The sequence below is a fragment of the Grus americana genome, chromosome 1 (assembly GCF_028858705.1).
Source record: "Grus americana isolate bGruAme1 chromosome 1, bGruAme1.mat, whole genome shotgun sequence".
NCBI classification, from domain to species: Eukaryota; Metazoa; Chordata; class Aves; order Gruiformes; family Gruidae; genus Grus; species Grus americana.
In genome coordinates, this window is record NC_072852.1 from 45,494,701 (window position 1) to 45,510,481 (window position 15,781).

At 35.8% G+C, this 15,781-nt stretch overlaps 1 protein-coding gene across 8 annotated transcripts in view; it reads right to left on the reverse strand.

The window, feature by feature from the left end:
• PPFIA2 (PTPRF interacting protein alpha 2) overlaps positions 1–15,781 on the reverse strand; it is a 355,402-nt gene that overhangs the window by 102,851 nt on the left and 236,770 nt on the right. For all 8 annotated transcript variants that reach the window (XM_054832748.1, XM_054832813.1, XM_054832758.1 and 5 more), the window contains one exon: positions 8,974–9,048. In XM_054832748.1, coding sequence (XP_054688723.1) covers positions 8,974–9,048 — 75 coding nt within the window. The remainder of the gene's footprint in view (positions 1–8,973; positions 9,049–15,781) is intronic.

Consider the following 15,781-nt stretch of genomic DNA (forward strand, 5'->3'; position numbering starts at 1 on the left):
AAAACTTAGGCCACAGGTATTATAAAATGAGAATATAACATTTAAACAAAAGAATAGAATGAATATTTGTCACAGATTTCCTAGTTACTTTAATTATTTGGATCAAAGAGTTGGGGAAAAAAAAGTGAAAGACTAAAAATTTGTCATCACTTGCTTAACAATAAGTAATGAAGGTGACAGGAATGATTAAGGAGTGATATAAAGAAGTGTTATTCAAAACTCTTCTAAAGTGAAGCAACGGGTAACAAAACGTTGCAAGGCATAGAGGGGAAACTGTCTGGAGAGCGGGAGAAGTCACGTGCTAAGGATGGAAATGGATGACATCCTGAAAATTTTAGGTCAGTGTGAGACTGTAAAAGCAAAGCTAAGCCTCTGCTTTCAGAAAAAGTGAATAGGGAGAAACTCAGCAGATCCTGCAGACGAAGATGTAGTCAGAGTAACAAGGTAGGAAGACGATCTCCACAAATTCTTGCAGGAAATGTTCACGTTAAATTGTTATACAGTAATGAATTTAGTTCATGCCTCTGTTGCCCAGAAAGTGCACAGTGTCCAGAACAGAACAAAAGGAAGATTACATTTTTATGACAGAGTAGCAGTATCTAACTTGTTTTCAGAATGAGCATCCTATAAATGTGTTTTAAAACACACACAAAAAGAAAAAAGAATATACTGGATTAGGTTTATGCTCATTTTGATGAAGATGTTAATTTTATGGAGAGTTTGTGCTGCAAAGTTTAGAGGAAACTGGGAATTTTTAATATCCAGTCACCATTTACTCAGAGATAAAACAAAAGCATTAAACCACCCATGTGTCTAAGCATGCAGGACCAAGGTTTCATTAAGTCAAATGTTTTGATAAAAGATTAAGTAGATTTGAAGAGATTTGCAAAATATATTTCGAACATCTAGCTGTCTGCTTTTTTAATTTATATTTAAACAATTGCTCCATAGCTGCACAGCAGGTTTGGGGGAACAGTAAATAAAGAGCAATTAGCAAATCACAGTTTCAGGTAGCTTTTTTACCTCTTGCCATGTTCCTTTAAGCATTACATTAGAAAACTTAGATTTTTTGTTTCTTCAGAAAGGGCAATTAACAGCTTATAGCAGTTTAAGAGTAATGTATGTATGCTTATTGATACATAGGGATGTGCCATAGCAGAAAATTGAGAGGTGCTATAGATCTCAGGCTGTTTTGTGAATAATTGGAGTAAAACTAAACTCTACTCTTTAATGATAAATCTGTGACACTGGGATCCACTCTAGTCGCAAATCTTTGTATGACAAATCCCACTAAAAATTTCACAAGGAAGTAAAACGAAGAAGTATTAGCCACAATGCAAGGTTCTAACAAAAACATCAAAATTGCAACGGAGATGCTTAATAGCCCGAATCTATCATTTCAGCACAAGAATATGACTCCTTCCTTAACAGCAGTAACATCCTGAAGCACCCTAATCCATCCATATTTGGGATTTTAGAATATTTGGAAAATAAAAGCAGGACATAACAATTGTCTTTGTGACATGATATTGAAAACAGACTAGTATATACAAGTTACCAAGCACTCGATATCAAAGATTTTATTAGAAGAACTATCAAACACACCGGATAAGTGAAGGAATAAACAGGTTCTCCCTTCAGCTACGTTTTTCCTCAAAAGAAGCTCTCCATGAACACGAGCATCAACTATGCATTCTTTCTGCTAATCGCACTCTTTCTTACAAATTGGTTTCTTCTAAAGAATACATAGGAGACATTCAAACTAGATGAAAAGTCAATGCAAAATTTGAAGATGCTATGAGTATTTTAGGATTTGTTACAGGTGCTACATGCTAAATGGAGGGGTAAGAGAACACAGCATTTCTGGATCTGTTTGGAAAATACCCTAAGATGTTTGGGCAGCTACACAGTTCTGCTCTGCAAAGTCATTTCAGTGAAGACCAAAGTTGCTGAGTACATTTAACATATATTACTGGGTTGCCAACAGTACACTGTGGCGAACACACAAATAGGCCTAAGTGACTAAGGAAAGTATATAAAAGGAGAACTTAAATCTATAAGCATTTTTTATCAAGATTTTTGGGTAGCAATACTAAAATATGTGCAAAAACATTATCTGCTGTCACTGCAGAAAATATATGACCTTTTTGTACTCCAAATTGTTCGGAATTTTTTTCTCTGTGATAGATATTTATGGAAATTATACTGAGAAACCACTTTTGCAACTGGAATAGTGATGTTCATCTCAAATATGTCAATAGAAATTAGCGTTCTTAAGTGACTATCTGAAAAACACATTGAATTTTAGACCTATTCTGTCCTGAATTTAGCGAAAAATGCTTTTGATGGCAATGCAAAGATAAGCTCTGCTGCCCTCAAAGAATTTTAGTGGTTTCTTTCCTCTGAGAACTTAGATCAGAATTAGTTAAGGGCATAAAATGAAATAGCTATAGCAATTTAATTGATTATTTCTTGTGCTTATTTCTTTTTTACTTTGTGAAAAAAATAAGGCATGAAAGGATGTAGTACTGCTGTACTAATTTTCAACCTCTTCAGCTGCCATGCCACACATCCTAATTCAAATGTGCAGAGACAGAAATTAATGCTTAGGAACATGGAGTATGAGAAACATCCACAAAAAAAAAAAAAAAAAAAATCATTTTGCTTCATTAGTGCATTTAAAACTTAAGGGCAACAATAACTTTTTGCAGAGTTAGCATTTAACTAGATGGCTAAGGTTAAAGGCAGAATGAAAAGCAATTACGTATAGCACATAAAGATTACATTTCAAACCAAGATATTTTTAATTACGTGCATCTTTGCAGAAAAGATATAATTTGGCACAATTACATAGACATTTAAAATTAAAGTTCAGACCACAAAGAAGGTCTCTCCAGAGTTAAACCTGTGTAAAGTTATAGCTTGAAAAAAAAATATTAATATGTATGAGAGAGTTTACAAAGCAATAAATTTCAGGTACACCATTCCAACAAAATACAGTAAAATGAGGTACTATAGATGCAGGCTGTTTAGATTTTTCGCAAAAAATTATACTTAAAGTCATCAGAAATAGGTATAATCCATTTAGCCTGGCCTTTTTCAGAAAAACAGTCACTGAATTTCACCCAGTTTCATCCAGAGATTTGATATCCATAATTTCTGAATTTCGGTTTGATGAAATTCTATGTATATTATACATTCAAGAAATGCACATGCTATTTTCCTCCGCAAACCATTCCTTTAACAACATTTGTACTCCAAAACCCACTTTGCATTGTGTTACATACAAAGGTTAAGGCCTTCAAGGAACTTCTGTAGCAAAAAGTGCCTTAAGCTAATAGGACCTGAAACAGCTGGGGATAAAAATATATTTTCACGTGCAACCATGGGTAAAAAGAACACACCATAGTTAGCTGAGGTTTTACTTTAAAATACATGTATATTAAATATTACACAACATTGAATTAGCAGTAATGATACTATAATCATGTCTGCAGCATCCCTCATGGTCAGAGTCAAAACTGTCCTCAACTGTTAAAAATATCTGCATTTTTCGCTGGTGTCTTGACTTGCCCTGCATAGCAAAAGTCAGGCAATTAACATGGTATTTGAAACTCCTTTTGTGAGTAAGCGCCTACATTTTCTGGTGTTTCTGGTATAGAATATAAAGAATCAAAAATCACAAATCATCCTTTCTCTTCAGTGATGTAAATCATTTATGAATGCTTTCATGGATGCTATAAAAAATAGCATTAGGGCACCCTAATGAATAACTAACCCACCGTCAGGAAGAAACCCACTGCCCAAATAGAGGAATGCATGCAGTTATATGAAGCAGAGATCTGCAATCTGAGTCACCTGCAATCTCTCTGATAGCTCCAGGAGTTAAAGTTATCCTCAAAGGTTGAGTAAAATTCTGTAGAAGCAAGTGGAAATTGTAACAATGATGTTTTTAAAGGAAGCCTGAGTGTTTTAAATATAATCTATGTTTCAATTGACAGAAGCAATGTAATGCTGTTTGGCGTTTGCAAACAGCACTGGCATTTTCAGTAAGTGCTGAAGAAAAGCGGATGGTAGTACAGTGATATATAAACTCAAATCAGTAATTTCTCTAATTTCATATTCTACACAGTCCCAGTATTTTCTGTGTTCCTAAAGTATATCTTTCAGATAATAAATGTAATTAAAGCTGTATCTTCCATGCCACATTTTCTACTAATAAGGAAAGATGGAAAAGCCAGCATATTAACCAGAAAGAAGAAAGAGTTTTGGAAAGCCACATATCATACGAATCTTATTAACACAGGGCTGGATAAATGTTTAAGAAGGGCAAGAGAAAATTCATGTGCATAGTAAGCGCAGCCATTTGAAAAATTACTTTTTCCCAGTATAGTATTAACTACATATAAAGCTTAATTTTACATACAAGCCATGGGAAAAAGTTCTAAAGGTCATCTTTTGGGAAACTATTTGTTAAGAGATCTGGGAAACAGAGAAATCTGTTAATGGAAATCACAACAGTTGTCATTTAACACTGCACATTGCAGCAGAACTGGATTTAAAAGCATCACTGTGGGCCATGGTACCATCTGTCTATAATCTACGTAGCCCTGCCCTGTGGCAGCCACTAGCACTTGAGTTCCCGGTGATATATGGTGCTAATGAAATATCTTAGTGCCTTGTTTGCACATGCTGCAGTTTAGCATGATTTTAACAAAGACTCACACTCATAGCACTAGTAAGAGGATCTCAAAAGCTGTGGAACAAAAGTGGTTATCTTGTCAGTAATTTTAATATTAAAGTTAAGTTCCATGAAGATCATAAACAACAAAGCCAGGAAGAAAAATTCGCATCCCGCTTCCCTTGCAAATGAGACTCATTATTCTCCAATTAGCGTGTAAAAAGGAAGCTGGTTAGCAGAACCTTGTTGAAATTTAAAAATATTCATATTCTCACTGAAAAACATCACATTGCCTTCAAAATGTTCATATACAGACACTACTGTACCACTGAGCTTTGGTATTGGATGTATCACTTGCAGCTTGTCTAATTGCTAACTGCAAATTATAACCTTCAGCAACAAAACAATTTGGAGAGACCATGGGTTATGTGGAAACAGATGAAAACCAGCATCAATTTAAAAGCACCTGAGGGGTAAGCAAATGTACCCGTGTTTTACAGTAATTTTAACTAAATATGGGAGGTAAATTTTTCAGAAAATTGTTAGCAATATCTACTACTCAGCTACAACAGACAACGAATAAGACAACATCTACCGGTTGTGAGCAAATAATGGCTTCCAGTGTAAGCATAAAAGAAAAAAGTGTGATAATTTTGGGTACATTGTGTGATAATGGGTGTTAAAAAGCAAATATTATGACTATGGAAAGTAATTACTGTAGCCAGTTATCTTGCCCCAGTTTGCATGAAAACTCTCTAACCGCAATCCAGATTGCTGCTATGTTTAAAGGTCCCTTCTACCGCCAATAACCTATTGCAGCAAAATAAAATATACAGTCAAATAACTTTTTCTCCCAGTGAAATCTATATGCCAAGAATTTTCAGTCTACTCTTTAAGTATAATATAGGCCCATTTTGTATCTCCCCCATATCTAGAAGCCCATTGCCTGATTCGGAGAGCTTCTGCTGTTTGTGAGGAGTAAGACACCTAAGTTTAGCTGTCTATGCATTAGGTGTCTACATACGGGCTGCTTGTGAGAGCCAGCTGCCTAACACAGGGATTTGGTGTCATCATAGTGACAAGGGGTATTCCTTCCCCACCCCTAGGTCCAGACAGAAATAGCTCTCCTGTCAATTTTGTGTTGCATCTGGCAGCCCTGGCAGATTGACCACCAGGTTAGCTGGCAGACTGGATTTACTGGAGCTCCACAGACTACAGTTGAATTTCAGACATCTGGCTCACATGTAGACACCCAAATTCAAAAGTTCCAATTCTGAGCTGAATCCCGTGCTCTGTAAAATACAGTATAATATTTATTGTTTGTAAACGTGTTTTAATAAGGAGCTGATGTACCCTACAAATATCCTCCAGCTTGACACAATTTAAAACCAAGACTTCACATTTGATTTGGTTAATTCTACTCCTATACCATTCTTGTTAAACTTGTAGTAAACATAATGATTCGCTTGATAATTTGATGTATATTTTATATTGTAATTTACAAAGAGAATCAACTTTTTAAATATATTACAAGTTGCTGGCATATTTAAAAATATTACATAAAATAAAAATGATTTCTGTGCAGCATTTATGTCTAAAGGAGATAAACTACATATTCACTTTTTTATAGAAACTATTGCCTTCACAGAATCAAAACAGCAATGAACCATTTGGTGGACATTCTTGTTTCTGAAAGGTTCAACTGAACCAATGACAGTGACTTATGCCATATCAACAGTCACCACTGGAACTGCAGACCAAAGTCCTTCCCTATTTCCCTTGTATGATTACATATAAATATTAGCTACACAAGCTGAGTTCTCCCAGTGGGTCCAACTGTCCATCTGAATTGCCCCCGCAGTTTAAAGTCAGTGTGTGTTACTACTCCCTATCAAATACGAAGTGCTTTGTGAGATGGTGTTGGCAGCCAGAGCTGAAATCAGCTTTGGCAGAATTACAGATTTTTTCACTCCCTTCGGTATGTACGTAATATGCTACAAAGACTGTTAAACGAGAGCTTATTTACCATCTAATGATGGAAAGCTATAGTCTCTCTCTCTCAATTTTTCTCTTTTATGTAAGGATACTTTCAATAAATACTCATGGGTGTCTGCAGTTTCTCATTGTTGCTCTGTGTCAAAGCCACAGCCATAAGCTTTCAGAGAAAAGTGCTACCTTAACAGATACATTTCTACTATTTTTTATCCCTGAATCTGATACTTGTTATATACCTAATCATATACTAGTTTAATCAGGGGACCAATTTTCTGTCATCATGTTATGTTTAGATATAGCCCTGAATATGTAGTACACTCTTACAATCAGTATGAGAAAATGGATATGAAAGAAAATATGAACTCTCTTGGGAGACCAGACACTGAGTGACAGGAATACAGAAATTACTGAAAAACATATATTCAATTCCCTTGGAAACTTGGCCCGTTTATTTTCATATACAGTACAATAACTTTTTAAAGCCCTTTATTGCCTGTGCATTCACTGTGGAATCTAGTATAAAAAAGGCTTATATATTGCAGTTGTCTAATTAATTTCATCTCGTTTAAGTAACTCATTGTGTGAACATTATCTGAACTCTTGTTCAAATGCATTAACTAAAAATAATCCACTCATTCTCTTCCACATATCTTCCCATCTAGCTTTTTTCATTATTATTTAATTGAATTTCCATTTTTCAGCTTTAACAGTTCCTCATAGGAAACTAGAATGACAGTATTCCGATTATGTTAATGGTCATGTTGTGCTTGGTTGATTAAATGTCCTTCTAAATGTTTTTAGTACCACATAGACACATAGTTTGTACAATATTTCTAAGGATTTGGGTCAAGAAAAGCTATGAAAGTCCTATTTCAGTTTAATTTTGTTGTGTATCTTTTTACTCCTTATTGTCAATACGAGTTTCACTAATTTTTGTAAAACTCTAATTAACAAGGTGATGTTCCAAAGATCTGGTCCCATGCCCAGTGAAGTGAACTTGGATTGAATTGGATCATGAGTGGCAGGGATTAGGGGAGTGGGATGCATCTCAGTTGGCTTGACTGACCAAAAGGACTGCTTTCTATTTAACAAACACTACTGCAAATAAAGATTATGCAACATGGTGTAACTAAATCATTTGAACACAAGTATTCTGGACAGTATGAAATGGAAGAATAAAAGAGAGATTTTATTTTTGCACAGATAATGTGTAGTTACTTCAGAGAAGAAAGGGATGATTCAAAATATCTAGTTCATGGTTTATAAAAAGGAAGTACTAATATCTTAATTGCAGATCCTATTTTTAAGAAGTTACTTTAAGAAAGTAACTTTTTCTAGCTTAATATTGGAAAAAGATTACTTTAGGAGTCTCTATTTTACATGATCACATTTTATTCTGAATTACAAGTATTCCATTTTTCCAGAATTATTTGGTAGTACTTTAAGTTTGTCTGTGGCTGTCCTCAGTTTCTGCCTTAAGGCTGAGTAAAATGATACCAGTAAATGGACATAACCGAAAATAGCCTTAATCCAATTCTATTGCTTGTTTGACTTATTTTTAAAAGTATGAGAAACACGCGTCAGGTGGAGATTGAGAACGTGATGGGGATGTCAGCCATCAACAGACTCCATTATTTATATTTTCTGGCCTTCGAATCGTCTCTCTGGCTTGCAAAATTTCTTTCTATATGTGTGTACAGTCGTGTGTGCAATACAATTATGTGTTGCCGTTCACCATTTCAAACAAAAGAGAACAGCCTGCAAACTACCATGCAGGAAAAAAAAAAATCTCTTGTCCAAGTTCACAATCGTTCTATGGCACCAAAGTGTACCATGAAACACTGCAATTAAAAGGCAAGAGATAAATCTAAATTTCAACGTCATCCATAATCCTTCATCCATCAATTTTAGTATTAATACAATGTGTGTGTATATATATTTTTATATATATAAAACATTTATATGTGTGTGCGTGTTTTACTTAATCTTATAGTAAAATGGAAATTCAGGTTTTTAAATTGTTTACACTCATTTTTCATGTCCAATAAGAAATTTGGGAATCTGTCACTAGCTCTTGGATTTTGGTTTGCTCGCAAGGGAATAGAAGAAAGGAATAAACCACTAAACAGAAGGTTGTATTAATCTTACAACCACCTTAGACAAGCCTCACCGAACAGCTTACTCAGAATGTAATTTTTTTTTTTTTCCTGACAGTTTTAAGAAAAGTGACGGGGAACACATGGGACAGAGTATTAAAGAAATTGAACCTCAGAAGGGGAGAAAGTGTTTTATGTTACCTCCTGGTTAGCAGCAGCTAGTTCTTCTTCCAGTGCAGAGACTCTTTCTAAAGAAACCCTCAGTCGTTCCCTTACCTAGAAGAAAAATCAAAATATGTGCAGTAACGTAATTTCTATCAGTCTTTAAAGATTATATAATCTGCCATATGCACTTGCCAGTCTGTTTGCAGGCATGTGTGTTGCATCCTTTCTCGAGACACACTGTGTAGTAAACATTTAAACCTAACTTTAGGAAGAGTTAACCCACGAAAATAGGTGTCAAACTTCAAATGCCATACTGCTTTTCTACAGTTTGCCTATAATTTTATGGAATACATAGCAAATGCAAATATTCTAAAACCACATTAGGCATAAAAAGAAAATGTTTTTCACAAGCATCCTTTACAAAGGGTAGGAAAAAACATCTGCAAATGTTTTAAGTCCACTCCATGGAAGACAACTAATCTGTTCATATTAATTGAATGCGACAAATTCATTGAAAAAATAACTTGCAGCATTGCCTCAGGCACACATCCTAAAGATTTCTGATATCATCATGCAGTTTGTTTGGGTTTTGCAAAAAGTCATAAACAAGATATTCTCTCAAAAGCAGAAAAGTCTGCTGTGTTTGTACCAGTTTCATAGATGACCTAGTCTGTTCTAAGGATGATTATGATCTGCTAAATTATTATTACTGTTATATTTATCATTCAATATTAATTATTAATAGTAAAAATAGTAATTCAATATCTCTGAAGACATATTTACTGTTGCTTGAGTGCCCTGGCTCAGCATCAGCTCATGTAGCGGCAATGTAAGGTAGCAATGCAGGTGCCAGTCTCCCAGTATGATTGAAGGCAAATGAGACTTCAAGTGATCTGCGGTGCTGTGTGTAGGTGATTCTCTCTCTTCTGACTGTGAAGGGAGCCTATGGCAACTCCTCTCCTAATCTACACAACTGCATTAGGCACCTCACAGTAAATGACTTTATAAGCTGGCTAATCAGCCAACGTTCAGGATATATTTCTATCCCCGTTCCAGCCACACTGCGGTAATGCTGTTCCAGCTGATGATCCACGGATGTTTAAGGCTGTTAGCAATGTTTGTAGGGAAAGTTAGCCTATTCTATTAGACCACCAGATGCAGCTGGAAAACAAAGCAAAACAAAAATCAATCTTTAGTGTACAATGATACATTGTACATTTTCATATATGTAAAATTGTTTTCAGATCCTTGACAAATACAGGAGACCCCTGAACAGGATGTGTATGCCCTAATGCTTTCATGCTTTTCCCAGTGATACCTCTTCATCTAATAAATATTACCTTTCCTTACATACTTTGTTTTCCATTACCACTGATAGAAGTGAAATTTTGCAAATAGATTCAGTATATCCCAAGATTGGCTTAGACTTTAATAGATGAAAATTACTTATTTGCAAAACTATAGCAGCATATACACTAATTTCATCCCAAGTAAACTTTAAAACTAACTAAATCTAAAGATCAAATACATATTCAGGAAAGGAACACTAAAAAATAAAACTATTCAGCTTTTCTAACAAATGCAAATCTAGTTGCTTGTGCAGTACTTTGAGGTTTTGGTCCTCTTTATATACTTCAGCTCTATTAAAAGAAACAACATTTGAAAATGCATTTTATGTATTCACATAAATTATTTGAATACTCTCAAGTAACCATAGTTTTACTATACACTAAACAATGTTGCTAGCCTTAACAGAACATAAATCATGAGTGAGAGGTGCTCAAAGAAGCAAAAGAAAAGTGAGTTGAAGAGAGTTAAGGTATAAGAAATCCCCCAAACTAGAAAGAATTCTCAATTTCATAGTCCAATTTTTGATTTATTAATTTCCCTCTATTCCTTCAGGACTGTAAGACTGAAAAAAAAAATCAACTGTTAATATTCCCAAAGATGCATATTGTATCTTAAATTGACATTTCCTATAGGGTATGACTAATCAATAGCTGAGCTGCAGTAGCTGACTCTGCCTGTTCCTCACCTGATGCAAGTGAAGTTTAAGCCATCTTGAAGTGGCAGCGACTGAGCCGCCTCTGAGGGGCAGTGATAAGAGCGAAAATACTACAAACTTTCACAAATGTTTTAACTGTTTTCTTACACCAGAACAACAGAATGCAGGGAGAATATGCAACGGAACCTAAAATGTTTTTCCTATTTATTACATTTTTGTACTATTTTTCATCAAAGATGTATGTCAAACCCTTTAATCATAAAGCTTGCTTTCCAAAATGAGCTACATAATTTCTGGTAAACATACTCCTAAAGCTTCAGGTTTATGGTAGTACATAAGCTATCATCACAGTCATGTTATATAAATTTTTTAGTATTCAGTTCTAACACACTTAAAATATGTGAAATTAATTTGAAATATTATATTTTCTAATTTTTATTTATTCATAATTTCCATCTAATTATAATTTTCATAAAAATACTTCACATCAAACGTATAACACATCAATTATTCTGGCTATAGTTGAAAAACTGTAATTGTTTAAATAGCTGAAAAAGTATTTCTTCATTCACCTTTCCTTTTTCCTATTTTTAAATCATATTCTGCTTAAAAACCAGCGTTATTTCACCAGTTCTACCAATTTCCAAGGGCTGCTCAATGAGCTGTTCCCCTATCCAGATGGAGAAGAAGAACAAGGCAGTATGAGTCCACTATCTGGCACTGGCATCTCTCTTCTCTCCCTACTCCTACCATACTCTCTGCCTTCCCAGAGGTTCCCGATTCCTCTGTGGATCCCGAAACTCTCTTTCTGTATCTTGCTTCTCTTCCCACTACCATTTCTGTCTTTCACTAGTTCTCCTCTACTATTAGGGGTGTAGTCCTGTCTCGAGAGGCCTGATTTCAGTCTCTACAAAGACAACAATTTCTTATTGGAAAGCTCAACCTAGATGTAAAAAATATATAGAAAAATGACAGTCATCTTCCTGGCCTCAGTCCTCTTGGCTCTAGGCACTGCTGAGGGACAAGATGATTGAGAGAAAATTCACAAGACGGTAGTTGTCAATAGCTGAAATTAAATGCCACAAGTTGGCAATTTTACTTTACGTTTTCTGAAACCTCCTCGTATTTGAGCCTAAATTTTTTATAAATGAGAATACATGTTTTAAAAATATAAGATGTCTAACGCTGGCATTAACTTTGAATGGTGTTAGAATTTGCAAACCAACTAGGCCACATTACTGAGGAGGTCACGGCTACACAAGGAATTGGAATCTGAAAAATTATTCATGACCTTTATACACTGTGGTACTGTAGAACTGAATCCTGTGGACATTTTAAAGCCTGAAAACAACACTACCTGGAAATTATAGGCATTTGTTTTGAAGAAAATTTAGGAGACATATTTTTTACATGGCACTTCAGAAAAAATAGGTAGAGAATGAATGTCTTTACTCTGAATATCAAGCTATTATATTAAAATCCATTTTTTTTTCATTCTTGTCCCATTGTCAGTAACAACATGGAACAGTATCAATGTGACACAGATTAGCAGTTGGAAATTGTTTCCTTTGCTTTGTGTTGCCTTGCCTTGCCTCCCTTGTATGTACACAGTTAATGCACCGTCTTTTTTATAATGACCTAACCAAAATTGCAGTCTGACAGCCCTTATTTGTTCTCTGAATTTAAGAGTTGCTAAAGGAACTGAAAGCAACTCAGCCTTGGCACAGAAGACCTTTTTTCCTTTCATCTGACCAGTGAACAACTAATTCAGACTCACATTTGCCATGGTGACAGAGGAAAAGTTGCAACTAATTCTTCATGTTCAACCACATACATAGCGGCTGTTAAAATTGAGGGAAATCTTTGATTCTAGCAGTGGAAAAAAGGAAAAGTGCTACATCAGCACTCTGATCTGGAGAAATCTGCTCTCATTTACAGCCCAGAAACTGTAACTTTATTTCCCACTTTAAATTTCTTTCTCGGTCTTCAATTGATTTCAAAATAAACTTGAAGAAGAACACAAAAGCTAAATAAAGTTTTAGGTTTGGTTATTCACATTCCAGGAAAGAATACAGGCTACAAATGCCATAGTAACCTATGTAAATGTTTTCATGAACTTTGTAAGTTCATATTGAATAACCTTTGAATCTAAATATGGGGCAAAGCCTCTGAAAAGCCATAAACAAATATATTGCAAAGAATTTTGTATTGGAATCCCTCTTCAAATTTCTGTTACAGCAAACAAAATGAACAGAACCATCCTCACTTCTGAGAGATGCAGGAAAGGTTGTTGTTCCTGGTAATTATCTCGTTAGAGACAAAGGAGCAGGAACAAATGCAAACTATTTTTATCTGATAATTTGGGTTTTTTTCATATGATGAATGCAAATTAATGATTAGGATATTACATCATTTTCTCTTTTCTGGAAGTCAAAGACAGTAACTGAGTAATATAGTTCATAGAAGTAAGCATTATCTTAGTGAGATTGTGTTTATCTCTTAAGAAATAACATAATACTTAAATTTCATATAGTCCTTCAATGTATTTCTATTTTCCTGGACACAACATAAAGCTTTACTAAATAATGTTTCACAAAGTAGGACTAATCAGATGTCACCAGATCTATCAGAACATGCCATAATATGCATTTTTAAAGGACAGATTCCCATTACAGTGCCACAGACACAGCAGAAAAGGGTTGCTCTCTACATCTTAGAGGCTGTATCCAACACGCGCCCTGATGACTGGGTATTCCTCTGGCTTTTAAATGCAACCACGTTGTTTTGAAATGTAACATAGTCAATGTCATGTTAGCACTGCTGTCGGTGCAAAATATCACCCATCTCTCTCCGTCTCCTAGCAACTGCTTCCCACTTTTTTCCTTGCTGTCAAATTCTTTCTTCTTTCTCTCCAGATCTGCAGCTCCCAAAGAGCTTTTAAAAAACACTTGCACACGCTAGAATTGAATCACTTCTTTTTAATGAACAGTCTATTGAATAAAAGCTTTCCTTGCTACCTGCTAATGAATAAAAAGATAGTGATAGTGTTGACATGAATAGGTTGGTTTTATTTGCAAGAATATTAGGTATACTTTTCTGCCGTGAATTAATCTTAAGAGAACCAGTGTTTTTTGAATCTTAGCTAGGATAATAACATCTGGTAGTTGCTTTCTTCTGTAAAGATCAGCTGGACGCTTTTCTTAAAAAAACATGACAAAAAAATAGGTTTGGCAAAGAAGTTGCTTCAAACAGTTTCTTCTTTCCAAATGAACATTTTAAATGTTGAACCCAAAGTTTAAAGCAAAATAAGAAAAATGTCTGCAGGAAAATAAACATGTTCAGACAGATATTCAAAGTCAATTATATCTGTAGAATGGTAGAAATAAAATAACCATTTTTCTAGTTTTTATTCTTCCTCAATTGCATATAATGAATATGTACTTCCTGACCTACTCTATATTCAATATCTATTCGAACCATTAAGTTAATCTAAGCTTCTATTTTCTATTCAACTCTAACAATGTCTAGTAAACCTCATCTTCATTTGCTGTATTATAAACTATTCATTATATATTCATATATAATATCCCAAAATATGTCATAGTTCTGTCTTACATTATTTCTACATCTTTTCATTGCACGAAATAAAGCAAAGGTATCAGCTACTTAGCAGCAGTAAGAGAAGGCATTGAGATCTGAAGCATTAAGGTGGTCAGGGGTGATTAACTGAAGTTTCCATACAGACTGTCTTCACAGAATCACAGAATCACAGAATGGTAGGGGTTGGAAGGGAACTCTGGAGTCCAACCCCGCTGCTAAAGCAGGATCACCTGGAGCAGGTTGCACAGGATCGCGGCCAGGTGGGGTTTGAATATCTCCAGAGAAGACTCCACAACTTCTCTGGGCAGCCTGTTCCAGTGCTCTGTCACCCTCAAAGTAAAGAAGTCTCTTTTTTCACCTTCAATGTAAAGAAGGTACCACAGCCTTCTGGTGTGTCGGCCACTCTGCCCAGTTTTGTATCATCAGCAAACTTGCTGAGGGTACACTCTGTCCCTTCATCCAGGTCACTGATATGTTGAACAAGACCAGACTCAGTACGGACCCCTGGGGCACACCACTAGCTACAGGCTTCCAACTAGACTCTGCGCCACTTATCACAACCTTCTGAGCTCTGCCATTCAGCCACTTCTCAATCCACCTCACTGTCCACTCATCTAACCCACGCTTCCTAAGCTTGCCTATGAGGATGTTATAGGAGACAGTGTCAAAAGCCTTACTGCAGTCATGGTAGACATCATCCACTGCCCTCCTTCATCCACCAAGCCAGTCATGACATCATAGAAGGCTATCAGATTGGTCAGGCATGACTTCTCCTTGATGAATTCAAGGTGAATCCACTCTTGATAACCTTCTTTTCCTCCACATGCTTAGAAATGACCCCCAGAATGAGCTGTTGCACCACCTTTCCAGGGATGGAGGTGAGGCTGACTGGCCTGTAGTTTCCTGGGTCCTCCTTCTTGCCCTTTTTGAAGACCGGAGTGACATTGGCTTTCCTCCAGTCCTCAGGCACTTCTGTTCTCCATGACCTTTCAAAGATGACGGAGAGTGGCATAGCAATGACATCTGCCAGCTCCCTGAGCACTCATGGGTGCATCCCATCAGGGCCCATGGATTTGTGGATGTTGAGTTTGCCTAAATGATCTCTAACCCTATCCTCCTCAACCAAGGGAATGTCTTCCTTTTTCCAGACTTTCTCTCCTACCTCCAGGGTCTGGGATTCCTGAGGGCTGGCCTTAACAGTAAAGACTGAAGCAAAGAAGGCATTCAGTAACTCTTCCT